This window comes from Melitaea cinxia, chromosome 8 (assembly GCF_905220565.1).
Source record: "Melitaea cinxia chromosome 8, ilMelCinx1.1, whole genome shotgun sequence".
NCBI lineage: Eukaryota > Metazoa > Arthropoda > Insecta > Lepidoptera > Nymphalidae > Melitaea > Melitaea cinxia.
In genome coordinates, this window is record NC_059401.1 from 15,925,628 (window position 1) to 15,953,584 (window position 27,957).

The 27,957-nt window shown below is 33.4% G+C and overlaps 1 protein-coding gene across 1 annotated transcript in view; it reads right to left on the reverse strand.

The window, feature by feature from the left end:
• LOC123656078 (CUGBP Elav-like family member 4) overlaps window positions 1–26,647 on the reverse strand; it is an 83,457-nt gene extending 56,810 nt beyond the window's left edge. The window contains exons 1-2 of the mRNA XM_045591802.1: window positions 26,425–26,647; window positions 1,336–1,415 (exon numbers count right to left, since the gene is read on the reverse strand). Of these exons, the coding sequence (XP_045447758.1) occupies window positions 1,336–1,415; window positions 26,425–26,647 (303 nt within the window). The remainder of the gene's footprint in view (window positions 1–1,335; window positions 1,416–26,424) is intronic.
• Between the last annotated feature and the right edge of the window lie 1,310 nt (window positions 26,648–27,957).

The following is a 27,957-nucleotide window of genomic DNA, read 5'->3' on the forward strand; positions in this document are numbered from 1 at the left end:
GATTAGTAAAGTGAAAATTCTATTAGATTACTTTGTTACTTTATTGCGAGTATAAATTTGCATTCAGATCTTCAAATTTTAATACAATAATAAGCAATTTATTCTATATATTGTTATTAAACATTTCTTCTTATATTGAACTTATTACTTATTTAAATAATATCCAGATTTAAGGGTCCTCATAAACTTTGCCTATTATAATAGTTTCAAATGATGTGTAAACCTCAGTCAAGAGGTCTATTTCATCATTATATATTGTGTCATTATGTTATTTACCATTTTATATAATCATATATTTCTTTACTGTTTTTTCAATTTCTCAATGAATTTCTACATCATAAGTAACACTTTTTAACCGACTTCCAAAAAAGGAGGAGGTTCTCAATTCGACTGTATTTTTTTTTTATGTATGTTACATCAGAACTTTTGACTGGGTGGAGCGATTTCGACAAATTTTCTTTTAATCGAAAGGTGGTGTGTGCCAATTGGTCCCATTTAAATTTATTTGCGATCTAACAATTACTTTTCGAGCTATATCTAATAATGCGTTTTTACTTGACGCTTTTTTCGTCGACCTACGTTTTATTATACTACATAACTTTCTACTGGATGTACCGATTTTGATAGTTATTTTTTTGTTGGAAAGGAGATATCCCAAGTTTAGTACCATGATAAGGAAACCAGGATCTGATGATGTGATCCCAGAGAAATTGATGGAAATTCTTGAAAATCCGCAATAACTTTTTACTGGGTGTACCGATTTTGATAATTCTTTTTTTGTTGGAAAGGGGATATCCCTAGTTTGGTACCATGATAAGGAAACCAGGATCTGATGATGGGATTCCAGAGAAATCGAGGGAACTTCTTTTTGAGTAATCTTTGATAACGCGCAGTTACTTGACTATTTTTTCGTCGATCTACGTTGTACTACTCGTCGATGTAATTGAAGTCGGTTTATTTTTCGTTTGCGAGCAAACACAATTATTCAAATATGTATTCCTCTCCTCACTCAATTAACTAAATCATGTTGCATGTGTTATCTGTTATTTGTGTATTTTATAAATCTATACTAATATTATTAAGCTGAAGAGCTTGTACATTTGTTTAAACGTGCTAATGACAGGAAATACTTGCTCGAACTGAAAAATTATTTAGTGTTGGAGAGTCCATTTTCCGAGAAAGGCTAAAGACTATATAGTAATCAAATTAACGTAGGTAAAACCGCGGGGCATAGTTACTATATTATACAAATACAATGTAAACTGTTCCTTTAAAAAACTAAAGAAAAACAATGATATGATATGACATATGTTTTAATTTGATATTTGTACTTACAGGCATAGTTTGACTGCCGTGCAGACTTGTGATGGCGGCCTGTGCTTCCTGGTGTGAACTAAACTTTACGAATGCGCAACCTGAAAGGAAAAATAAACACATAAGATATATGGCGTATTCTAGTTTTACGAATAACCATAAATAGATAATTTTATTTAGTATAATTAACAAAATAAATTCTAACCGTGATGTCATCATCGGCATACGAATTTGTATAAACAATTTTTTTTTTGATTTTTAAAATAAGAATGTGGCGCGCGTAATTTAGACTTACAGCAGCACGTACCTGTCGGTTATTCAAAACTTTAATATCTTATAACTCGTTACTTTTAGTTTTACTTGTAGTCGAAAACTACTAAAAAAGTATTTTATTGTTTATAAATAAATAGTTAAATATAACACTTTTAAAACTTAAATCGTAAACATCAACATTTTTTAGTTGTCCGCTTCACGTGGAGTCCCCGAATGAAACCTTTTTTCTACTCTATTGTATTCAAAGGAAATGTATTCTGTTTCCATCAGTGGTACATGGATAAGCCTTTAGTGGCTTTGTCAAAACTAAGTATCTTTAGCTTTGCTTGACGTTTTATACAAAAATATAACATTGTTTAAATATAATTAATATATACATATAGTATTACGTAACTAAATTTTCGTTATAAATAATTATAAAAATAAAATTACCATATATTTGCTACAAAAAGGTCTCTATTTTATTGCAATAAGAGACTACTATTTTCTAACTCCCAATGTTCTATAACATTCTGGATTACGGCTGAATTTCCATTTAAAGAGCTACCGTCAGTCCAGTAGTGGGACTTTAAAGGGTTCTTAATGAACAAATAAACTATTATCCCTAACATAATCTAAAGCCACTACATTAACTTGAACCGTTCTTGACAAGGAAAATAATCCGTTAGGAAACTGTCTCTCCAGACTGTCTCCTTGTCTTGTTTCAAAACGTCACAACGTATTAATGTAATTTGCATACATCTGAATACGCATTAAACTATGACAAAGGCTCTTATGTGTAAGTAAGAAGGACGAGTAATTTAATTTGTTTAAACAATGTAAGTTTCGGAAACGATACACAATGGATACGTGGTTGTCATGTCTATTGAATGATGCTCTTGATAAGATTGAACGGCGAATAAATATTAATTACATATTGTTCGTTAAGGTAAGCGCAGTAGAAAAATCTAGCACAAAATCTGGAACAGCCCGACTAGGGAAGTACGTTGATTGATTCAATATGTAGCATCCCACGGCTGGGCATAGGCCTCTTTTCGCAGATATAGGTCTATAATGTAGATCAGTGTCATATAATACTGATTTCGAGTCTTATTGTATTTCTGCTGAGAATTAAGCTTCGGACTCCTGGGAATGCACTGTTGACAGCAGCAGAAGTTTTGGCAATGTGTTTTGTCATGCATCCGTTATTACAGCGGTCTACGGTATCTGAGTCCCATCAGGCGGGCTTTGCTTTTATTTGCCAACCTCGTGGCATAAAAAAACCTAATTGACTAGAATATTTCGAATGTGATGACACGCTGTTCTTCTAAAGTCTTTACATGTGTTAAAGGCATACATCTTCGAGTCATCGTGAATATAGTAGATAGAAAGTTAGTAAAAATACTCTTACATATAGATTTATTTAAAACAATTATTCTAATCAAAATATGTGCCTGTAAATTGATACGTGGCATTGAAATAAAAATTAAAAATTTTGGTAGTTACTAACTTTAGTAAATATACCCTCCATTTATATTGCATTAGTGAGAATACTTTGAAAAAAAAAAACATCTTGATACTCGATCATCACTAAAAGTAGTTATAAAAGGGTTTTTAGGGAGCCTAAGATGCGAAACAGCTAGATAACGACATGGTTTTTAGCATACAAAAATTTGGAGAATGTCATTAAAAGTTCACTTTCTTCATTCTCATTTTTGAAGTGAAAACTTCTTTCGTCGCACCGCACACACATTTTTCCGTAGGTAGTAGGTTAGGCTGATCCATCATGTTTTTTTATCTTTCCATCTAATCTTGGTACGGACAATCAGCTGGATCAAAGATTCCACCAGGATGTAAATTAGCTTGAAGATCAATTTTAAGGGCGTTCGGACAAAGCTATGTGAGAATTAGCATTGGTGTTTAAGACGAGAAGATCATTTAAAAAAAGAAAATGCTAAAATTTCACTATATTTTGGGTTAAAAATTCTATGAGATGTGTTCTTTTGTGCTGTTTTTACCTAAATCATAAAATTAAACTTGATTCATATAAAAAAATGGTTGATTTTATTAAATTTAATTAAAATTTAGCCTTACAATTTTTAATATAAAAATTAGCACATTTTTACGGAAGAAAAATGAGACGAAAAGAAAATTTGTACAAATTTTTAACAAACGATAGGAAAAAATAAGAAAACATGACATTTCAAAGCGGGCACTCATTTTATTTTCATTTGTAACGCGTTGTTAATTTTAGCAAAATTTAATATTAATGTTATTTTATTACCGTATTGTATGATCAAGTAAAGTATTAAATATCAAATTTGATTAAGAGCTAACAGAGACTTATTACAAGGCAAAAGTAAGTTTTAGATAAAACTAGTTCACATTAACTAGACACAAGTGTAACTTGTTGATTTATTTATAAACTATGATTGAATACACCGAGTTAGTAAAGAGAAATCCACTCAATTTCCATCTGCGTTAAAAAGCACCGAAAACAATTTCGGCTCCTGAAATTAAAGGTAAAAAAAAGCAAACAAAAATCTTAAACAACAACGCGCACCGGGATTATCGCTCAATTTTTCAATAACAAGCTGTCAGGGCGCAGTGTGGCTGAGGCCTTATCAATCTTGCTTCCCACAGGTGCGACAAGAGAGGCGGAAATATAAAAAATCAATGAGTGCGAAGGAGAAAGAACGCGTGTCCGCTTAATGACGACTGATGGATATGCTGGTTATGAAAATAGGATTATAGAACCCAAAGTTGGATTTAACAACTAAATCACCAGTGATCTTTCAGAAATATTGGACGTGTCAGGTGTTTCCTTTTGTAGGAGAAAATTAGAAAGGCGTACGGGAGTTTTTCGCATTTACAGTTTTTCCTTTATCCCATAATCCTCGAAATCTTAAGCAATGTACATTTGCAGATATTTCATGTCGCGTCGCATTGTATTTGCATTTGTGATATGTTCCGTCTTCGTGGTAATAAAAATATTACACAAAGATCTCCGCTTTAATACCTTTGTTACAAATAAGAAGCGTTTTAGGTTAGGTTCAGGGTTAGGAAGGTTTTTTTTAACCTTTCGCTAGTATTATATTCTAAGAATGCGCGCTTGAAACAAAATTCACTTTTTTAAGAATAAAAGTTTGATTATGCACACATTAAACACAGAAGAAAATATACTTTCACGGAAAATCGTTTTTGTTGTGTGTGTTTGAAAGTGTTAACTACTAATGTTTCCATAGACATATGAATGATTTGAAAACACACGATGGAACGCCTTAGGAACATTAGGAGTTATATCAAGACATCCCGTAAAAAATAATTGTAATATTTTTATTACTGCTTATTAAATAATAATTTTGTAACACCTTAATCTGTCGCGCTATTTTGCATCAGAAGACACAACCTTTTGGTTAAGCTTCACATCATCTACTAATCAATTTCACTATTACATTGTATATTTCATTTATTTTGATTTTTTTTAACCATCTTACTAGCAGTAATGTGTTCTAGGTACACTCTGTATACAAGAGCAATTTATTTTAATTTACAGTTTTTTAAAGTACAAAAATATCAATGTTATAAGTTATTAAGTTTTTTACGGCTAAATAAATGAAAGAGTCCTTATTGAATCAGCTTTAGTGAATCTTTGCGGCGAATAAAAAGTGTACCAAAGAGATTGCGGACTTTTGTGGGGAATCTTCAAAGGAATTATGCCTGATTGGTTTCATTCGTTACGACTCTTCAGACACGCTTGATTTAGTTTCGTTAAAAATTTTAGAAGACGCTTTTTTCCCTTTCCTAGCATTGAGTTAGTTTGGATAAAATTAACTATAAAACAATCCTACAGGAATAGTTCTTTGGTTAGAAATATTTTTTCTACACGTATACCAACAGTCTTTTTATTTCAATAGTATTTGTCTTAATCTATGCTACTTTATAATATAGAATAGTTTTTAGTATATTTGGTACTATTACAATATATTAAAACTATTAATTTTAAAGGCAGATTTATCTGCTTTCTATCTAATCTATAAATTTTTAGAATTTTTAAACCGCTCAAGCTTTAATCATTATTTCGTTACTAGAAAGCTGCATTATAATTATCATGGATTAAGCCTCTTGGTTCTACTCATAATGGCTTTTGTTTAGCTGCATGAATAGCTTAATTTATAGTGATAAACTGTTTTAAGAAGAGTTCTTGTCAATTATTTTTATCCGAATCTATATTCCTCATCGGAGGTAACTTAATGTTGACTATGGTTTATTTATAATATGACTTTACTTTTTGTAAAATTACCATTCGAAATTGCGTTTGAGCTAAATTGATTTTATCAAAGGAGATGGGGACTTTTGGGCCAAAATGTGATGAGTAGAGATATTGTTTAAAAAATTGGTCATATTTTTTTATTTTAAAATATAAAATATCAGCTCAATTCTGAATCTAGAAGCGGAGAAAATTGAGAAAGATAGTTTTCATCAAATTATTTGGGTATCGATTCAACTATAATCGATTACAGAATTCAAAAAGAAAATGTTTGCACTAGTTAATTAACTCAAGATATTTAGATGCGCAATTAAAGCTGTAAACAATAAAGTGCCTTTAAATAAAGTTACATTAAAATCGACAATATCAATTAATATCTGATAAACAAAAATGATTATCGATTTCATATCGATTTAAAATAAGTCATATTTTTAATGACAGCTTTGACAGCTGACTAACAATAACACTGTGTCCGTCACTCGTTTTGTGTTGACTGTTTTCCGATGCATTCTGAGTCCATTCCTGATATTTATTTATGGTTTCAAGTTTATATCAATATTTGTAGTGAGTTATCAAACAGTCTTCACTAAATATAACAAATATTAATGCTACAAGAACTTAGTTATCGGGCTTTTTTATAGACATTGTAACATAACCTCACTTTTACAAAAAGTCTAATAACTCCACTCTCAGATAGCCAAAATATAGATAGGCTTCAGCGAGGGCGCAATAAGCCTAAATGCATTAATTGATACCATTTTCATTTCATTACATTTTGGCCCAAGAATGTATGGAATCGTATCATTCTCCTTTTTGACTACAATGTCACTAAAATTGAAATTTTCCTTTAAAAAGTCCCAGTTACCGAATCTCATCGACAACAAACGTTACGACGACTGTTCGAATTCTGAATTTCCAGTTCAGAAGCACATGATTATTTTCTTTTATCGTCTTTCCTAATTCCGTATCGAATAAAACAGAATCACCGAACTTTTTCTCTATTACACCTTTAGCTTTTTCGTTGTAACTGACAATCGAGGAAGCTATTTAACGTTTGACAATCGGACCCCGACTGGCGTCTACACGGCGCCTTTACTGAGATGCGTCTTTACTGTAATGTAGTCAAAAGTTTTGAGCGTGGTAGTATTTACTGCCTGCATACGTATTACTTGGAAGTTAGCGTTATCGGTGTTCGAGCACGCATGGTACTTAAGCAATTTTGTAGATTTTCTTAGGTTTATACGATTTAGGTATTTAAAATGTTATTTTCTTTAATTTAAATGTTAGGGTCTAAGAAATAAAAAGGGAGATTTTAGGATAAAAAAAATGGCGATCAGATAGATATTAAACGGGTAACATCACTAGGCAAAGTTATTTCTTAAATTACTTACATAAAATAGTTTCTTTTTTGTTTTCAAGATAATTTTTTTTTGGTTTTAAAAATGTCGATATCAAGCGGGTAAAGTTATGAGGTATTACTATTTACATAATATAAATTACGTAATATATGTTTTTTTTAATTTCAATCATTAAGTTTTCGCGTGCCTCGGAGAGCACGTTAAGCCGTCGGTCCCGGTTGTTATCATGTACACTTGATAGCGATCGTTACTCATAGTAGGGAATATGTCCGCCAACCCGCATTAGAGCAGCGTGGTGAATTAAGCTCTGATCCTTCTCCTACACGGGGAAAGAGGCCTATGCCCAATAGTGGAATATTACAAGCTGAAGCGAGCAATTTTTTAAAACAAATTTTGAAAATAATTTTAATAAAATTTCTGGTAGCATGTTGCTTTAAATGATCTTTTATTAGCCGACAACTCACTGTTACAGGTATTTGAACCGTTCGCGAGAGTCGTGACAGGAAATGTGTTAGATAAAATATTTTTATATGCACGCCTGCTTTTTATTACATCCCGAATGTTTAGAACATCTGTATTTGTAAAATATGGGTCGTTCCTGAATTATTGTTATCTATGAATCTAGGGACGTTCTTCATTTAAAATAAAAGATAATATTTTTTCATAAACATGATTTTAATTTTTTTTTTTAAATTGATAACCAACTTTTTCCTATTTTGTTTTTACTGTCGTAATTTATATATAGGCTGAATGAATAAATCCATTGCCTGGCTGTAATATGAATATATGACATGACATAAGACTTTTTTCATTAAGTTCTAACGCTTGCGTCACACAAACTTTGACTATCGATCATAATAACATGTACCTACCTACTGTGACAATAAAAGGAGCAATAAAAACTAATATTGATGATTACTCTGTCGAATATGGCGGTAAATCTATTCCGATGACGTCACGGTTCTGTCTACGTGTATATACTGCATATAATGTAGGACGTGTACAGAGAGAGAGAGATGCGCAGCACAGCGCAGTATTGTAATTAACATTAATATGAGAACGCATAAAACAATATTGCATATTGTAATGCATGTGTTAATTCAATACTTTCCTAGTAAGATATTGATCTATTTATTTTTCAATTCTTATTGTAAAACAACTACTTTGTATTTAGCCTTAAAATTGTACTCAGTTTCTTTGTTTGTTCAGGTTAGATTTGCTTTCATTAAGCCCTTTTTTATATAAAGTAACATTATTACACACACATTTACATAAATATTATCACACACTATTATGGAATAACTTCAAGAGCTTAAGATAACTATGTTAGAAGTCACTTAAAAATGTTAAAATACTATTATATTAGCCGTATCTTCTTTTTTGCTTGCGTAAATGAGTATATATAAAAATATAAACGCTAGCCCAGCGTGGCAAAAGTGGCTAATATCAACACATCCAACCTTATTTAATTTCGTTGATATAATATTTGTATAGTCCTGTATGTCTGCGTACGCTCACCCTAACGCACGCAGGGTTGTGGTGCGTAGTGCAGGTAACTTGGCGCTCGTCCAAAGATCTGTTTTCCTGTTACCGACTAACTTGCAGATCAGTTTTTATCGTCCGAAAGGCCTTTATTGTCGACAGATACCGCCCGAAATGTTTTCTTGTCGCCGCCGAACAAATATTATTCGATAGTTTTATGTATCGGAAACATTATATTTTTAAAAGTTTGGCACTCGACCCGTCCGTACTTCAAATCTCAGCGTCAGATATAAAATAGTTTATTGCTTAATGGTGTCTTTATCTAAACACTTCGACTATATTCCGACGCTCGACGTTCTGATGTGTGATTCCGAACAAAGTATACCAATGCTTTGACAAATTCCACTGACGCTGCAACAAAAGTGAATAAAAAACTTGAGATTTCAAGGAATACATACTGCCTTAATAACACGTTTCCTTTGAAAAATTTCAATAAAACACGCTGTAATCACAAAGTAGGTGCCGTTATACGTATTCGAAAGAGCCACGAACAAAAATGTCATGACTGTGTAATTCTTTCTCATCTACATTTTGATGTGAGTTTAGTAAGTCGAGTAATAGCGATTCCATACGCAAATAATGTCGTCGGGAAAAAGTGTAAAAGTATTGGAGAACGGCTGAATTTGTGCGGTTCATTTCGAGGTTATTTGAAGGGTTCCTTTGTTGATTTCGTTTATGTGGTTGATTTATACATTGGAACATGATATATGTATCATCGTTCATGTTATGACTTTATATTCCGATATGCGATAAATAATATAAGTTAATTTTAAATCATATTTAAAGTACGAACAAAAGTATTTACATAGTAGGCTACTTATTATTATAGTTTCTTTGTGTGTTCGTAACATTATTAATATTTAAAAAAAAAAACAATTATTTTATGTCTATGAACTATATTATTTGAATATAAAGGAAAAAACAAATTTTCATTTCGAATAGTCATTTTCTTATAATTGTTAACAAAAAGTTACAAAAAATCAGGTAGAATTTCTTGCCGCTACACAGTACTACAACTTGTTCTCTGTTAATGTCTGAGGCATCATGAAGGGTTTCACTCATGCACCATAATGTGACTGATATATGTATTTTTGTACAAAATACACTCATAAAATAACGGCGTGGGAGGTCTATGGACCCCCGGTCGGAATGAAGTTCCTTTCGCTTTTAGGTAGTCTTAATTTATATTGTAAAATATCAAGTTAACACTTAAATTGAAAATTTTGTAAGGAAATGCATTTATTTCTATATAACTATTTAATGAAAAGAGTAACGGGTATATATAAAAAGCAAGAAGCTTTACATGGAATAAAAAAAAACAAGTGTGCTTTAGACCACACCGCTAAAGTAAATATTACGAAACATAAATCTCTTTTCCTATCTAATTTATATCTCCGTCTCAACTTCCGTTCACCTAACCCGATCACACTTTTCGTAACGCCCTCGTCACGCATTCACCAGCTTACTCCTCAAGTCAAGCGTGCGTAAAGAGGTTTTACTTAAATACTCTCAAGTATCATATAAACAGTGCGAGTACCTACTCTTAAATTATATACATATATATTCAGCATAAAGCACAAATCTTGTGCGTGTATAATATTTGAGACAAGATCATATAAAACTTTGGAATAGCTTTTTAGTCGTTTTAAGTTTTACAGTTCCCAGTCCAATCCATATCGAATCTGCACATCACGAGTAATAAATTTTAAGTTATTATAGAAAATAACGAAAAATATTATGATAATAATGTGTCAGTGTGCGTTAGCTCCGACATGCGATAGGAGTTTACTCCTTACATAACAAACATTACACGATATTTAAAAAATACATTCATCTCTTTCTCGCGAGAAACGGTAAAACATTATTCCACTACTCAACGTTTCTGTTCCCAAAATATTTCACTCCCTATTGTCCTTTTCATACTGCACGCCTTATATCGCGTAAGGAGTAAACTACAAAAAAACATTTGATTCCAATTTGTCTTCAAAACAACACCTTATGTGACAACCGTAACGCCAAAAACTTTTCCGTAGAGCCAAACTTTACAAGTATTATCTACGGAGCCTCTCGAGGCACACTGTGAAGCCTTCTATAGAACTACAAAATAGAGAAACAATGGCTGCTACTTTTCTTTGTTCTTCTCTTGTATCTTACGAATTACGAAAATTGCTGACGGATCTCTCGATTGGGACAAAACAGAAATCTTGAAAAATATACTTTCAGGAATTTTAAAAATTTAAGTAAATTCAGGAAAAATCATTTTCACTGTGTGATTATAGGAATATTTAATATGAGCTGAAGTTTGCACGAAATCCTTTATTTTTGTTTGGTCCATACATTTTATACGCCTTAAAATTAGTTCTTTCAAAAGCAGAAGTTCTCTAACTTTTACATTGCAATCGATTTTCCTCGTATTTAGAGTTTTCCTGGATTCTATCAACTAATGTTTTCTTTTGTAACAGCAATAGCCATTTATTTCAAATATTTACAAATCATATGAGCTGCCGAATGTACATTTATTGTTTTCTCTATGGTATTAGGGAGCATTACGATTTGAGTACACCCCGTAAATTGATAACAGGTTTCCGCAAATATTTACCGAGCAACATCATAATTCATCAAAGAGTCCTTTGTTTTTTGTATCCTGCTTGTATCTTTGACACACGTCATCGAAATAAACGTTCAGTCAACATAGGGGCTAAGGGCGAGTACATTATCGAGCCTTTACTTGCTTTTGAAATTGATTGTTATGTTTTAACGTGATAAAATTTAACACGAGGTTTATTTATTTTGGGTTGTATTGTTATGTGTGAGCACCTATTCTAAGGTACGTAAGTAAAATGTTTCCGTTAAAGCTCGTATATGTTAGGGTTCTGTTTCTTGGAATGTTTTATTACAAATCTAAAAAAAACAAAAAAAGAAACAAATCTAATATGCCAATATGAAACTTGTTAGTATTTAAAACTAATGTAAGATAATCAAACTATTTCTTTTACTGCACAAATTATTTTCACACAGTTTCCTTATACTTGTTTATGTCGAACATAGTACATAGAAAAAGCCATAAATGTGGTATTTATTATTCAAGCATAGCACGTCTTATACGTGCTATGACTTCATATATCCTTGATGAACATAATTTGAAACAAATAACTCTTTATATAATTACTAGTTGTGCTCCACATTTAACATTCGTAAATAAAAAAAATTGTCTATACATATCCTCGATAAATGGGCAGTCCAATAGAAAAATAATTTCTTAACTCGAAGCAGTACTTCCTGAGATTAGCGCGTTTAGGCAAACAAACAAACAAATTTCAGCTTTATAATATAGATAACATATTATATGATGCAGCTAAAACTATTTAACTGCAAATCATATATATAAAAAAATAATTTATTTTACTAACAAAAATAAAAATAAACAAAATTCGTTTACAGGAATTATTTTGTCTTTTCATCGTCTAGAGTTGCCCTTAAATCAACACGAGGGCCTCAGAAGTACTTTCCCTTGAGAGATTTTTGCGTAATAGATTTTGTGTTGAAGGGATTTTGCTTACATTATTTGAGTAAGATACGCCTTAATGTATTTTTGATTAGGAACTCAGTTCTGACAGAACCGGGGTATTAAACTTTTAAAATATTAATAATGTTATTAAAACTAGCAAAAGTTAATTTTTGTGATAGCTCGCGAGGTATGTTTGATCTTAACGTGTGTAACATTAATATAAATTTATTTAAGACATGTTTAAGTTTGAATTACGGAATACTCTGTCAATGCTGTAGCGCTGTATATACTTAGAAATTCATTCACTTATATAAAATATAGCTTAATCTATGTAAGAATATAGAATTACATAATAATATTCTTAATTGTACACCACAAAAAGATACAAACAATAGTAGTACAATTACAAGAAGATGTACAAAAGCGATTTTATTGCTACAAGAGCGATTTCTTTCAGACACCTTTGGGTATAGGACACGGCATAGAAAAGCGGATAGGAAGTGTACAAATAATTGTTATACAAATTAGGATAAATTACATTATACATATCATCCAAAGATGAAAAGACAATCATAACGGATTTAGTGACAAATAATGAGGCTTAAGATACTTTTTGAAGCTAAAGAGTGATTGCGCTTGTCTTATAGAGAGATAAGAGAGATAATTCCAGGGGTTAATAGTTTTTTAGAGAGGAGTTCTCGTAGAAGGAGGTACGAGTAGCGTTGAAGGAAGTAGTGTGATGTGGATTCTTAAGAACCAGATTTTATTTAGATCGAAGAGAACGATGATGGGTGTCGCAAAAAAAGCGTTCTTTGAGATAGTAGGGTATGGTAGGATGAAATAGTAGACAATATAACAACGAGAGGATATGAATATTTCTGCGAAGACAAATTGGGAACCAGTTGAGTTGCTTACGAAAGTTAAAGACATGGTCATATTTGCGAAGACCAAATGTAAACCATATGCAAAGATTTTGGAGGCGCTCAAGTTTATTTAATTGCTCCTCTTTGAGGTCAAAATAAAATGTAACTGTGCTAATGCAATTTTAGTGGGAGGAAGGAAATATTGAAGCATTTGAAGTGATCCGACGGTCGTGAATAACTTTCGGCTCAACTCGCTCAGAGGAGGTAAGAGAGATGGCTATTGAAAATTACTCCGAGATTTTTAAATTGTCACTATAAGTAATAGCGGAGTTATTAAAAAATGACAGGTGGTATGCGATCAATTTATTCGGTCTACTATTTAGGACTACCAATAGTAGAAACTTGACACTGCGAAGGATTGATATTTAATCCAGTCAGTCAGTCAGTCAGTCAGCTCATTACATCTCCCTGTCTTACTCCACGCCGGAAGGAAATAGGCCTTGTTCTCTGGTCCTGGACATCAACGGTCATCGTCACCGCGTCGTACATAGACTTCAGTACCTCGTCTCGCCAGTTGATATGACATCTCCGCAGAGAGTCCAGGATATTTAATCCGGATGTGCTGAACTAATCGAGAATGTTGTTTAAGTCGCTATATAACCTCTGAATAAAGTCAGTCAATTTTGTGTGTTACATAATTTTCGATTGTTAATTTTAGTTTATAAAGTTTTGTTAGTTCATAGGTATTTTAATAATAAGCAATAGTAATAAATTATTTTGTTTCCACCAAAACTTTATACCTATTTTACCGAGACCAAATCTAACGATATTACTACGTAACATTTTGCAAAATATCATTCCCGAAATAATTCAATCTTAATGACTTAAAAAAAAGAACATTTTGAAAGATCGTTTATCCCGCTTCAGCGAGGATAAATTTTGTTTACACGTTCACGAACACGGACGCGGGCGAACTTTCTCGAGTAAGACGAAAGGAAGACGCGATGTGCGCAGACTGTAACATTATTGAATTTCCAACTACTCCACCTCCGCGTTAGGTTAATGTGTGTGTGTGTCCAAATAAGTTTGCTGTATTAATATTAAGCACCGATGACTTAGTGCATATGCGATTTTAATGTTTTGCGTTCGATTCCGAGCTAGCTAACGACGTATATAAGGATAAATTTGTCTGAAATTTTTAGGTGAATATATTTGAAATTTACTAGATAAGAACGTTGTATTAATCTTGTTGATAGGAGATGATTCCTATGCTTAGTAACATATTATGTATAGGATGCTATACAAAGTATTAATCTTCCAGTAACTGAATTTGTACATACGAATATAGGCCGCCACAGTACTAATAGTAACTGTCATATAGATTACCTTTGATATGGCTGTAATAATACTATAAAATCAAAAGAATCGAAATCAAAATAGCTTTGTTCAAATAGGCTTCAAAGGCACCAAGGAAACATCGTCTTATAAATTAAAATTTTAATTATCCTTAAAAGTGAATGTAGTGAAACGAATATGTTTTTAAGAGTACGACCGTCTTGGATGTTGGATCTCCTTGGAGAAGTTATAGTCTAAAGATTTGCTATGATAATAATTTAAACTTGGATTTTATATTATAAATTACGATTCCAGAACATTGGATTGAAATGAGACTTACAGAATGACCGTTCAAAAGTGAATGAGCACAAGGCTCCTTGACTGAAGTGTTTTGATTCCCTGCTCCATTAAGATTAAATGATTGAAAAAAAAATTAGGGAAAACGTATACAATTCAGTAATTTTACAGAATATATTTCTATTACAACGTTAAATTAATCTCGGCCAATGTCTAGACTGAGTCAACGTCACGACTAGGTGATCTAGTTGTCTTACACAATTTTGAGCTAAATTAAGTAAACTAAGCTACGACTTCTTTCGATCTTTACGATAATAAAACCTCATTGAAATCTAAATAAAGCATATTTTACTTTAAGAAACTATTGAATTATAAAAAAAGAGGTAAAAGAAAGTAGATAGAAAGATTCGAATATTGTGCTAGCAGTCTGGAAACATACGCAACACAAGCACAAATGCACAGACATATAAACGTAGAACTGTATAATTAAATTATTTTCTAATAATGTAAGACCATTACAATTTTCTTTTGAGCTAGTGATCGAGAGACTCTCGCAGTTCACTTCTAACAACTGATAACAACTCCAATGAAACACCTAACTTAATTCGTCTTATCTCTCCTCGCTCTGAAATATTACCGAATTTTTGACGTCAGAAAATAAGGCTCTTTCGGAATTAGATTTTGAGTTTACCAACGTTATCTTACAATACGTTTTGTGACTATTACAAAAGTATGTGTATGTTATTATAGTCATATATAATTATAGTCACATAATAAGTATATTATTAGACCAAGGTAAGTTAGATACATGCGTGAAGCGATACACACGATAGTATTATTTGATGTAGTCAGAATTATCTTTTTATATACAAGTAGCTGTACCCTGCGCGCCTTGCCACGCGTTTTATATTATTATTATTTTTTGGTCGTACCAACTCAGAAACCTTTGTGGGCTCATAAAGATCATGACATGATCAAATGCATAGTTTACGATTCTATAAAGGACATACAGACAAACATTCATTTTTATATATATAGAAGAAGTCGGTAAATGACATATTTATATATTTATAAAAATACATTATATATTTTGATCAATCAATCAATCATTACAGCCTATACAGTCCACTGCTGGACATAGGCCTCCACAAGTTGACGTAAATATTACGTAGAATGAAGAATACTCATATGATTTAACTTCGTTTAATTATTTGGAAGATTACATTACCATGTACATACGACAAAATTTTGTTAAATCTACATTAATATAATAGATATATAAAGTCAATCATCAATCATTTCAGCCGATCACAGTCCACTGCTGGACATAGGCCTCCATAAGTTCACGTCAAAAATGGCGTGAACTCATGTGTTTTGCCCATAGTTACCACGCTGGGCAGGCGGGTTGGTGACCGCAGTACTAGCTTTGTCGCACCGAAGACGCTGCTGCCCGTCTTCGGCCTGTGTATTTCAAAGCCAGCAGTTGGATGGTTATCCCGCCATCGGTCGGCTTCTTAAGTTCCAAGGTGGTTGTGGAACCTTATTATCCCTTAGTCGCCTCTTACGACACCCACGGGAAGAGAGGGGGTGGCTAAATTCTTTAGTGCCGTAGCCACACAGCGCGATAGAACGATAGCACGATAGCACGATAGTAAACAAAATTAATACGCTCTCAAAAGTTTACAATACCTGTTATAAATATTCGTAAATGACGCAGTTTAATTTTCATCCTAATTTTATTACAAGCGTAACAACGAAAATGGTTTCATATAAATCTGTATGAAGCACGATGAATTCTTCTTACAAACGTTAAGATCTCTTTAAGAAAATTTCAAGGAAAGTTATTCACTAAATAATAACGGGGATATCGCTTACGGCCCTTGGAGCATAATTAATGTTATTAGGGAATATTAGCTTTTCAATTAGCCGTCTTTAAGTATCTTAAAATCTCTTGTTTCAACTTTAAGCTGACCCTCTATCCTCCATCCATACTAATATTACCGTGAAGGTACTCCATTTGAATACATTATATCACGGAGAATGCAACACGGACTTAATTAAAACACTTAAAAACAATTAAAACACCTTCTACAGATATACGTTTCCCTATTTGATTAAAAAGGAAAATAATGCAGAAAACGGATACTTATCTGATAAATCTTCTAATATGCATACAGACTTACTTTCACAGATTGTATGTATGGGAGAACTTGGTATGCATGCTCTAGAAAGAACAAAAATAAACGAAATTCAATAGGACCAATAATGTTACTAATAGTTGTTGGACCTACTCTATACATTTAATTTACATTTTAAGCTTGGGTGTAAATTTACATATTCACATTTTTACTCGGTTGAAAAATTTTTTTTTAATCATATGCTTCGAAATTTACAAAAAATATTTTAGGTGTATGGCGGACAAACTCCAGGTTTCATTGCTATTAGTTCTTTTTATACAGACGTAAGCACAGCACACCCTCAGGAGCCTCTTTTACTCACCACAGGGCCATAATACTTTTTGAGAGCAGTATTATTTAGCTTCCGCCGACGCCACGTTGGCGCAACGGTCACAGCCATGGATTGTGCCGGTTGCGCTAGCGGCTGCGGGTTCGATCCCCGCACATGACAAACATTTGTATTGGCCATACAAGAGTTTGCCGTGGTCTGGGTGTTTGTGGAGTCATTGTGGGTCTCCCCACCGTGCCTCGGAGAGCACGTTAAGCCGTCGGTCCCAGTTGTTATCATGTACACCTTATAGCGATCGTTACTCATAGTAGGGAATATATCCGCCAACCCGCATTGGAGCAGCGTGGTGGATTAAGCTCTGTTCCTTCTCCTACATGGGGAAAGAGGCCTATGTTCAGTAGTGGGATATTACAGGCTGAAGCGTATTATTCAGCTTTGATCTTATTGTGAGGTTGAGGAACTCACTCAGTATGGATGCCTATAGCGTTAAACATTTTTCTTTCAATAAAGACTTACCAAGGTGTGCTAGTATATTTTACAGATATATGTATGTATGTATATATATATAAAAGTAAAAGAGAGGGTATTGAAGCACTATTTCCTCTGGGGTTCTCATGATGGGTCAGAGGTAGGGTGGGCAACGCGGTTGCAATGTTTCTGGTATTGTAGGTCTAATAACTACGTTATCTGCTTACATTCAGGTGAGTCGTAAGCTTGTTTGTCGCTCTAGTTATATGAACAATAGAAGAGTATATAAAGTAGGCTGTATTTAGTACTTGCGATTGTCAGTTTTGTAATTCTATTCACTTCGCTGTCTTGATTCTAAAAATTTGGGTTCTGGGTTCTGAACTTAAAGGGGTTTGAAAAGTCTTTTGAAGGTTTTGTACTCATGCCCCAGGCTTCGTTGTCTGTCCATCTGTCTGTCATATAGCTATATCTTTTGAATCGTAATATTAGGGACAGTTTAGTTTCACGGAATGCGAATTACTACAGCAACTAATAATACAAGAAAATTACGTAAATTTATTATTATGGTTTGATGTTTTGACAACAGGTTGATGTAGTGGTCATTACAGCTGATTGTTATATTTTGCAGGTTCGATATCCATTCATGACAAATATATCTGTAAGCGATGTGGATATTTGTCTTGGTCTGGCCATTTGTGTTTGCGTTGCATGTTTCGTGACCGTCAGTTCTATTAAGGACATGGCGCTTATTTACATATCTATGTGATGGTATAATATACTTTCGAATTCATACTTGAACTTTAAATAATAGCTTCGAATTATAGCTTCTTGAAACAAAGATACATACCAACTTCGTAACATTAATATAGATTTAATGTTGTCATGTAAAGAAGAAGATAAATTGTAGAGCAGGTCTGCATGTAACATGTACGTACATGTATCGTGGATGGCGGGGTTGATTCCCTGCAGCTGTAGGTACGTGTGAGATAGTTAATTAAATGCTTGACGGTGAGAGATTTATATGTAGGGTGATGCAATAAGAAAGAAATATAATATACTATGTTAAAAATATTTTTATGTTTGTGTAGTCATATTTGTATGAATGTATAATAAAGTGCATGTGTCAATTTCTACTAAGTAACAAATCTGGTATTTTTTTTTAATTTTTATTTAGTACGTCTAACTATTCTTTGCTCATTTCGTCGTTTTGATTTCATTCATTTGTTTGTTAAGGTTGACTGATGAAGAAGAATGAAGGCTGTATAACTTTATGTCACACACAGCTAAATAATACTATTTTCAAGCTCTATTGTGTTTGTGTTGGTGAATAAGGTGACCAGAGCTCCTTCTGGGAGGATTTGGGAATTTGTTCGGAAACGCGCTTGCGATGCCTCTGGTGTTGCAGACGTCTATAACCTAGGGTAATTGCTTCCCATCCGGTGAGCCGTACGCTTGTTTGCCGCCCTAGTTGTATATAAAAAAGTCCGTCTTTTGCTTTATACATTTACGATTGCTTAATGTATTGATTCATGTTTAGATGTTTTCTTTAAACATAGGTTTACCGTGTTAAGTAAACAAGTAAATAAGCAGCTCAAATATAACTTTTGTTAAGTATTTCCTGTTCAGCGGTTTGAAAATAACGCGTATTTGTTTACGTGACTCCTATCGATACTTTGTAAACTTGTAAGTTGAAAATATAAGAGATTATTTATTTTCAAATACGCCTTTACTACCGTCTTCTTTTCTGAATTCGATTTTTTTTTTTTGTATTAGACGGGCTGTTTACAAATTAGTGTTATAGGCCACGGAACTTCACATTACGGTTTATAGGAATTTAGAACTTATTAGTGTCAATAACACAACGTAGTAAAAACAAAATTAATAAAACAACTTTTTCGGATTATATCGCGGTTTATTAGGTTTTTTACATGCCCGACGTTTCGGATACTTTACAGCAAAGCAACCATGGTTACGGGAACACTGAACCTAATAAGCCGCGATAAAATCCGAAAAATTTGTTTCATTATAATGAGTGAAATTTGGTAAATATTAGAAAACAACACCAAAACATTATATTTACAATTTTATTAACCTCTACAAAAATGACCTTTGATTTTAAAATAAGTAGTAATATTTTATATTTTATTTTCGGGAATCTTTTATTTTTGCCTTAGATGGAATTAAATGTATATTATGAGACTTGTCTTAGATTATTATCAGATATAATAACGTCGTGTTAAGTAATCATTTCAGCCTATTGCAGTCCACTGCTGGACATAGACATCCACAAGTTCGCGCCAAAAATGCGTGAACTCATGTGTGTTGCCCATAGTCACCACGCTGGGCAGGCGGGTTGGTGACCGTGTTAAGTAAACCATTAACAAACTTTTTAACTTTAAAGAAATAAACCAAAGAGCCGTATTAAAATAAAAGTAAAAGTAATAAAACCTTTTCGTAAAAGAAAAGACAACGACGCTTTGAACCGAGGTAATTAATTTAGCAACATGTATTTTTGTATGTGAATTTTCTAGTTAGAGACTAAGTTCTCCATACAAACCATTTCGTTCGCCTATTAGCCAAGACTTAAAACAAAAGGTCGGTGAGTTCTTTAGACTCTTTGTTCACTCGGAACTCGATAACAATGGGTAATTTTGAAGTTTATTTCATCAGGTGTTCGTGGACTGCGTTTGATTGTGACCAAATTGATGGAATGTTCCTCTTTCTGTTATATTTCTTAAGTTTTTAATCTCTTTAGTTAGTAAAAAAGTTCATTTAAATCACTTATTTTTTTTTTTGAATGATCAATTCATTCTGTAAAATTCCACTGCTAAGGCCAGGCCTTTTTCTCCATATAGGAAAAATTATTCTGTGGTTACGGGAGTAAAGAATATAGCCACCCTCTCTCTTCCCATGGGTGTCGTAAGAGGCGACTACTCTTCCTAAGTTTGCGCCAAAAATGGCATGAATTCATGTGTTTTGCCCATAGTCACTACGCTGGGCAGGCGGGTTGGTGACCGTAGGGCTGGCTTTGTCGCACCAAAGACGCTGCTGCCCGTCTTCGGCCTATGTATTTGATAGCTAGAAGTTGGATGGTTGTCCCGCCATCATCGGTCTGCTTTTTAAGTTCTAAGGTGGTAGTGGAACTGTGTTATCCCTTTGTCCCTTTTTAAGGCTCCGTAAGTTTTAATACTAAAAAAATAATTAAAAAATTTTTTTTACTATTACCTTTTGACAGAACGAACTCTGTCCGGGCAGCTAGTTAAAACTAAAAACGTAGTTAAGAACAAAGCCTTTATGCGTTATTCGCTTCAGAATGTATATCCCACTACTGGGCATAGGCGTCTTTCCCTAGTAGGAGAAGGATCATAGCTTAATCCACCACGCTGCTCCAATACGGGTTGGCGGACATATTCCCTACCATGAGGTAACGATCTCTATCAGTTGTAAATGATAACAACCGGACAGATGGCTTAACGTGCTCTCCGAGGCACGGTGGGGAGACCTACAAGGATTATTTGCACTTTATGCGCGTTAGGATCTGAATATCGTACTTTTTTCTTCATTATATAATAGATAACGTTTCAGTACATATTATTTATTTTATAATTACATCCCGCTGTAATAATTACAACAACTTAAACTTAAAACAACTTTGTTCACAGTTGAAGTTAATTAGTAAATAATTTGAAATATATTAAGCACACAAATCTCTATCCAGGTAATAACCTACGATAAGTTAGAATTAACTGCAGTTTAGAAGTTAGTTAAACTGCAAAATCTCAAGATATCGTTAACAACGTGAGTTACATTAGATAACAACTTCTGAGAAATCGTCGGAGTTATTAGATTATTGTAACGTAAATATACTTTGTTGTTTGTAAGATACCTGAAGTCATAAACCCCACATATATTATGTAATGAATAAATATATTTATTATACACAAACAGCCTTATTGACTAGCCTTAATATTTGTATTTATTTACTAGCTGACCCCGCAAACGTTGTTTTGCCATATATATTATAAAGCCCCTTAATCCCCCCCACCCCCTTATAACTTAAGGGTATGAAAAACGATGTTGTTCGATTCTCAGACCTACCCAATATGCACACAAAATTTCATAAGAATCGGTCAAGCCGTTTCGGAGGAGTTTAACTACAAACACCGCGATACGAGAATTTTATATATTAGATATATGTGTTATTTCTTTGTATATTCATTATAAAAGATAGCTGTAGCAGTCGACTGTTACCTATAGCACGAACCTTAAGTTGCTTACCGTACCGTACCGTATAAAAAAATAATAGTCATTTGTTTCTAAGTAATTTTCTAATAAGAGAGAAAACTTTATGCTCGTATTATAAGTAGCAGCCGACCGATAGATAATTTATTTAATTATAATTACTTATATAACATAACTTTATTATGTTATTGTTATATGTATGTTAGTAATCAAAAATAACAATATATCAATTATGTATCCCGAATATATAAAGGCTAATATATAAACTTTATATTGCTTTCACGAGTAAAGTTCAAGATTAATCCGTCACGCTACTCCTGTGTTTAGCTTCCTTCTAGACTGCACTACATTCTACCTCTCTTCTTCTCCAGTACGTCATTGTACTCGTACCGTAGAGAAGAAGATAGGTAAGAAGTATTAAAGGAGGTAGAGGTAGTAGGTATATCTATTAGACATCCAAAATACTTGAATACTGAAAATAAGCTAAATTAGACTCTAACTGATATAAACAATCACCTAATTGGAACACGGAGAACAAGTACCAAAGACAAGATACAAGAAAAGAAAAATACCTTAAAAAAACTCCCGCTCTATTTCCGTCGTAAAGTTTTTACGCGAAAGGTCCAAGATAAAGGGGACGTCACTCACAACTCATTACACCTCATTGGTAGTCACGAAGCGATCGGAGTGTTTGTTTTGTGTTGCCAGTAATTTTAAATGTTCGACAGTGTTGTCGTTTACGCGATCGGCGAGCCATGAAATGTTAGTTGGGGTTAGAATTACGCCATTGTGGTGCGATTTCATTTCATTAAGCGGAATTTTTTGCTTTAATTTTGATTGATCTGTGGATGTGTTTGGTTCAATTAATTTGTGGGATTATTTTCGATGAGTTTTACTTTTAAAAAGTTTATGGAGGTATAAGTTAATGTAGTTATGCACGAAACAAATGTAATTTTTTTAAGTTTTGTAGTTTCGACTACGTATTGGCCTTGTGGTTACAGCAATTGGCCGATGTGCTAACGGTCGCGGTCGGTGATTCTAGGTCATGAAAAATATTTCTATAGGCCATACAGAGACATCTTGACCTGGGCGTTTTTGATTGCCTTATGGTGTGCCTGGTTTCTTGATATAGGATTCATATCCCAGTGGGAACAGTTGAGTGTGAAGCGTCAAACGTTTACTATTATGATACGAAATTGGTTTAATTGTTGTAATTATTATTTTTACAAAAAACTTTATCTCTATTATTATTTTTTTATTTTAATATTTTTGCACTATAGAACTCCTGTACAGCGCACAATAGTTATAGGGTAAGTTCCACTAAACTATATTCCAAAAATCATTTTAATTCGAAAAAATAACGTTGTCGATTACCACAATTTCCACGGTTACGATATCGTTGGTCGACTTTACTTTAAGACCTAGTCTATCAAGCTATCTAACTTCAGAAGGCCTCGCGTGACCGACAGTTGTGGGCGTTATCACAATTGCGCCTCGCGTCTTATAGTAACAGCGATCGACCACAACACGGCTATTACCCCTACCTACAATTGTAACCCTTATTACTATACGTGAAAGCGGAATTTCGCATACGCACAATTAAACTTATAACTACGATTGTACGACCATAAACCCACATGATACAATCAATGAGACGACAAGCAGTAATATGTCTAATTGCAATGTTGTATGGATGATTTTAGCGTGGTTTGATTTACGATAATGAACAAATGTGTTGAAATAGTAACACCTCTATCTTGTATCGGCAATTACGTGCTGTTTATGTAGATTGAGTTTGCAACACTGTAAAATACATTTACTATCACTCATAAAAGTTTAACGCGTATAATTCTATTAATTTAAGTTTTCATAAAATGTAGATATAAATGAAGTAAAATCAAAGTAAACCTAAAATTATATTCATCGTAAGTTTTATCTTTTTTAAAGTTTGGTTATATGTAAGTCAGTGATTAAACAATTTTTACTAGTAATTTTACAAAAATAAAATAAAGTAGAAATATACTTTATTGAATGACCAGAAATAATACACGTAATATCAAAACTCTAAAATTTTTTTGACATACAAGAAAAAAAATGACAAAAGGAAAAGGCGCTACTCGTCCCAAACAAAGATAGAAAGTTTAATTGTTGTATTGACTTAAAGAAAATTTGTTGCTTTATTTACAATTTTATGGGACTGGGATTTAAAAAAAAATATAAAAAAAGGTTTATAAGGAGAAATATATTTATGTTATGGTTTTCTTAAAATCTCTCATGTAAACCAGGAACATTCACCTGTATATCGGTGGGTGCAGCGCACGCCAGCCGAGATCCAGCGCGCCTTCATTATTTTTCCGGTCGTCAAGCGCTCATCGAGTGCTTACTAAACGTAGACAGCGTACACTGCCCACCTTGTTTTCTGAATAATTTTAATTTGTAACCCTTAAAAAATTATGTGGTGTCATGGGACACCAGGTTGGAACGAAGTTCCTTCGGATAGTATAGAAGCAACACAATTTGAAAAAAAAAAAAATGTTGAATTTTATATATATTTTCTAGTTCTTGATTTTTTTTTTTATTTTGTTGATTGGTTTTTATTATTGGTTTTAATTATGTACTTAACATAAAATTATTTAGGAAATTTTGTATTTTAGAAAATAACAAATACCGTAAAAAAAATAATATATAAATAATAATAATAATAATAATTCAAACTATTAAGTGAAATAAAAAAAACGGCTTTATTTATTTTTGTCGACAGAATAAAATTACATAAATAATTTAAAAAAAGTTTACTAGTAATATTTTAGTTTTACAAACGTCATATTATACAGTCATGTGACTGATATTACGTCACTTCCGCTATATATTTTTCTTACGGTTTTAGTATCACATTTTTTTCAGTTCGCTCGCCCAGCCAAATGTCAAGCCTGCCATAAGGAACTTCGTTCCAAAAAAACTAACAAACTACAACTACAACATACTACTGACGAATAAATATTTTTAATAAATTTGATTAATATAAATTTTACATCCAGATTTAAGCGGAAATTATCATCAATTGTGTCAAAAGTCCAGTTAAATCATCATCATCTTCCTGCCCTTATCCCACTTATGTAGGGTCGGCACAACATGTTTTCCTCTTCCATTCCTCTCTATTATTCGTCACTTCAGTGCTTACTCCTTTCTTTCTCATATCCTCACTCACACAATCCATCCATCGCTTTTTCGGTCTGCCGATTGCTCTTCGTCCTTCGACATTCATCCCTAACATTCTTTTACCGACATAGCGGTCATCCCTTCTCATTACATGCCCATACCACGCTAACCTATTGCTCCTCATTTTCTCTGTCACGGGTGCTACTTTCAAACTTCCCCTTATATACTCATTTCTAATCCGATCTTTCCTCGTTACTCCACACATCCATCTTAGCATTCTCATCTCGGCTGCGTGCACTCTTCTTTCATCCGTCACTTTTGTTACCCAACATTCCGATCCATACATTACGACAGGTCTTATGATCGTTTTATAGATTTTCCCCTTAAGTTTAAGGGGCATTCGTGGATCACAAGCTGTTCCAGAGACCTGTCGCCATTTCATCCATCCCGCATTTATTCTATTTTTCACGTCACGGTCTATGTTGCCGTCATTTTGTATTAATGACCCAAGGTAGCGGAAGTCGGAGCAGACTGGTAGGGATACACCATCCAAGGCAATATGGGAAAAACCGGACGAACCGCTGAAATCGCAGAACAAGTGCTCGGTTTTAGACCTACTTATCCTCAATCCCGCGCCCTCCAGTCTTTCCTGCCATTTTCCCAGTCTGCTCTGTACCTCAAGGACATTATCTCCGACAAGAACAACGTCGTCAGCAAACAGCATACACCAGGGTGCTTCCTCCTGTATGTCTGATGTTAGAACATCCATTACCAGGAGGAATAGATACGGGCTTAAAGCCGACCCCTGGTGCAAACCTACAGCCACACTGAACTTGTCAGTTACCCCGGCTTCGGACCGGACGTGGGTGCTAGCTCTATCATACATCGCCTGAACAAGTCGTACATGCTTCTCTGGCACTCCTTTCCCTTTCATAGCCCACCACAGAACCTTACGGGGGACTCTATCGTATGCCTTTTCCAGATCTACGAACACCATATGTAGGTCTTTTTGTGTGAGTCGATATTTTTCGCAGAGTTGGCGGAGTGCAAATATGGCGTCCGTAGTTCCCCGGCCCGGCATAAATCCAAATTGGTTCTGTGTGACCTCACATTCTTCTCTCATTCGTCGCGCTATCACTTTCTCCCATATCTTCATACTATGTGACATGAGCTTTATTCCTCGATAGCTGCTGCAGTCCTGTATGTCACCTTTATTTTTAAAAATGGGCACCAGTGAACTGTAGCACCATTCCTCGGGTATGACCTCTTCTTGCAGCAACTTATTGAAAAATAAAGTCAGCCACTTCCATCCATCCGCCTTCAAAAACTTCCATACTTCCGCTGGTATACTATCTGGCCCAACTGCTTTTCTATTCTTCATACTCTGCACTGCCATCTTCACTTCCTCTATACTTACCTCTTTCACCATTCCTTCATTACTTCGTACATTTTCTAACACTCCGCTCCATTCATTTTCTTCATTCATCAAGTTATTAAAGTATCTCTTCCAGCGTTCTTTTATTTCCTCATCGTCCGTCAAAATCTTCCCCGCTTCGTCTTTTATACATTTCATATGGTTTACATCTCTTGCATTCATCTCTCTCTCTCTTGATATTCTAAAAAGATTTTTTTGACCTTGTGGGCTCTCTAAAAAATGATACAACTTATCTTGAGCCTTGGCCCTTGCGATAGCCCAGCGCGATAGCGAAAAGTCCAGTTAAATAAACATTTTAAAAGTAGTATGGAGTGTACGCTAACCCATTGTTTGTGTGACTCGAGTCGAGTAAATACGAATGACTTCAGCCAGTTCCGTGTCCTTAAATGATCGTCGTTGAATCCGAATTTCTGCTCTTAAGAGTCTTTATATGACGAATATGTCATGTGAATTTTTTTTGGCAGTCCACAGATATTTACAGATCTAAGATCCTATAAACACTGCTGCTAAGAAATATATGATTTAAAATTTATAAATTTTATCGCTAACAATATTTATTCCGTACTTTATTTTTTATTTATTTATATGATAGAGCTAACATACCACGTTGGAGGAATAATAAATCAAAAAAATAGAAATTATTTGCATTAACGTACTGTCGTAGAAACTAAATCAATCGTGTTGTCAAACTTGGTGTTGGAGTTATATCATTAATAAGATAAGGTTTCATTGTATCAACATGACTGTGATGGAAAATAAATCATTATTATGATTATTATTATTATTATTATATTTTTTAAATCGTCTATATCACGATTTTCGTATTACTGAAAAAAATGAAAGTTATTTTTAATTATTACTATAAAGCGCAATTTCATTCAGAGGGACTGTATAATATTTTTAAGAACATCTAAAATTAACAAACAAACAACAATTATAAAACTATATATTAAAAATAATTTCTTTAGTGAAGAAAAAAACAAAAAAAAAAAAAAAACGAAATAGAACTTTAAGCCTTGTTGTTTGTAGACTGTTTTAAAAATAACTAAGTACAAATTTTTTAACTAAATTGTAACCACGATTAATTCGTAAAAAGCTTTGTAGATAACGCCTTTCAACTGTTTTCAGTTCACTTTTAACTATAATTTGTTTAAAAAACGCTTAAAAATTAGACCCCAAAACGTTCGTGAGAGCTAAAAATCAGTAATGTTGCGTGCTTACGTAGCCCTTGGCGTAAGATGTGGTAAAAAGCGTTTTCTTTTTGAAACAAAATTTCAATACCTTAAGTTATTTTATATAAAAAAATTAAAAATTATTATATCAAAATATCATAATTTAAATTATTGGTATAACCCTTATTAAACTTTTTTAAGCTTAAAATACGTAAGTAATTTTGTTTTATATATTTTTAAAACGGCGAACAGATACAGGCCATTTGAACTATAAAT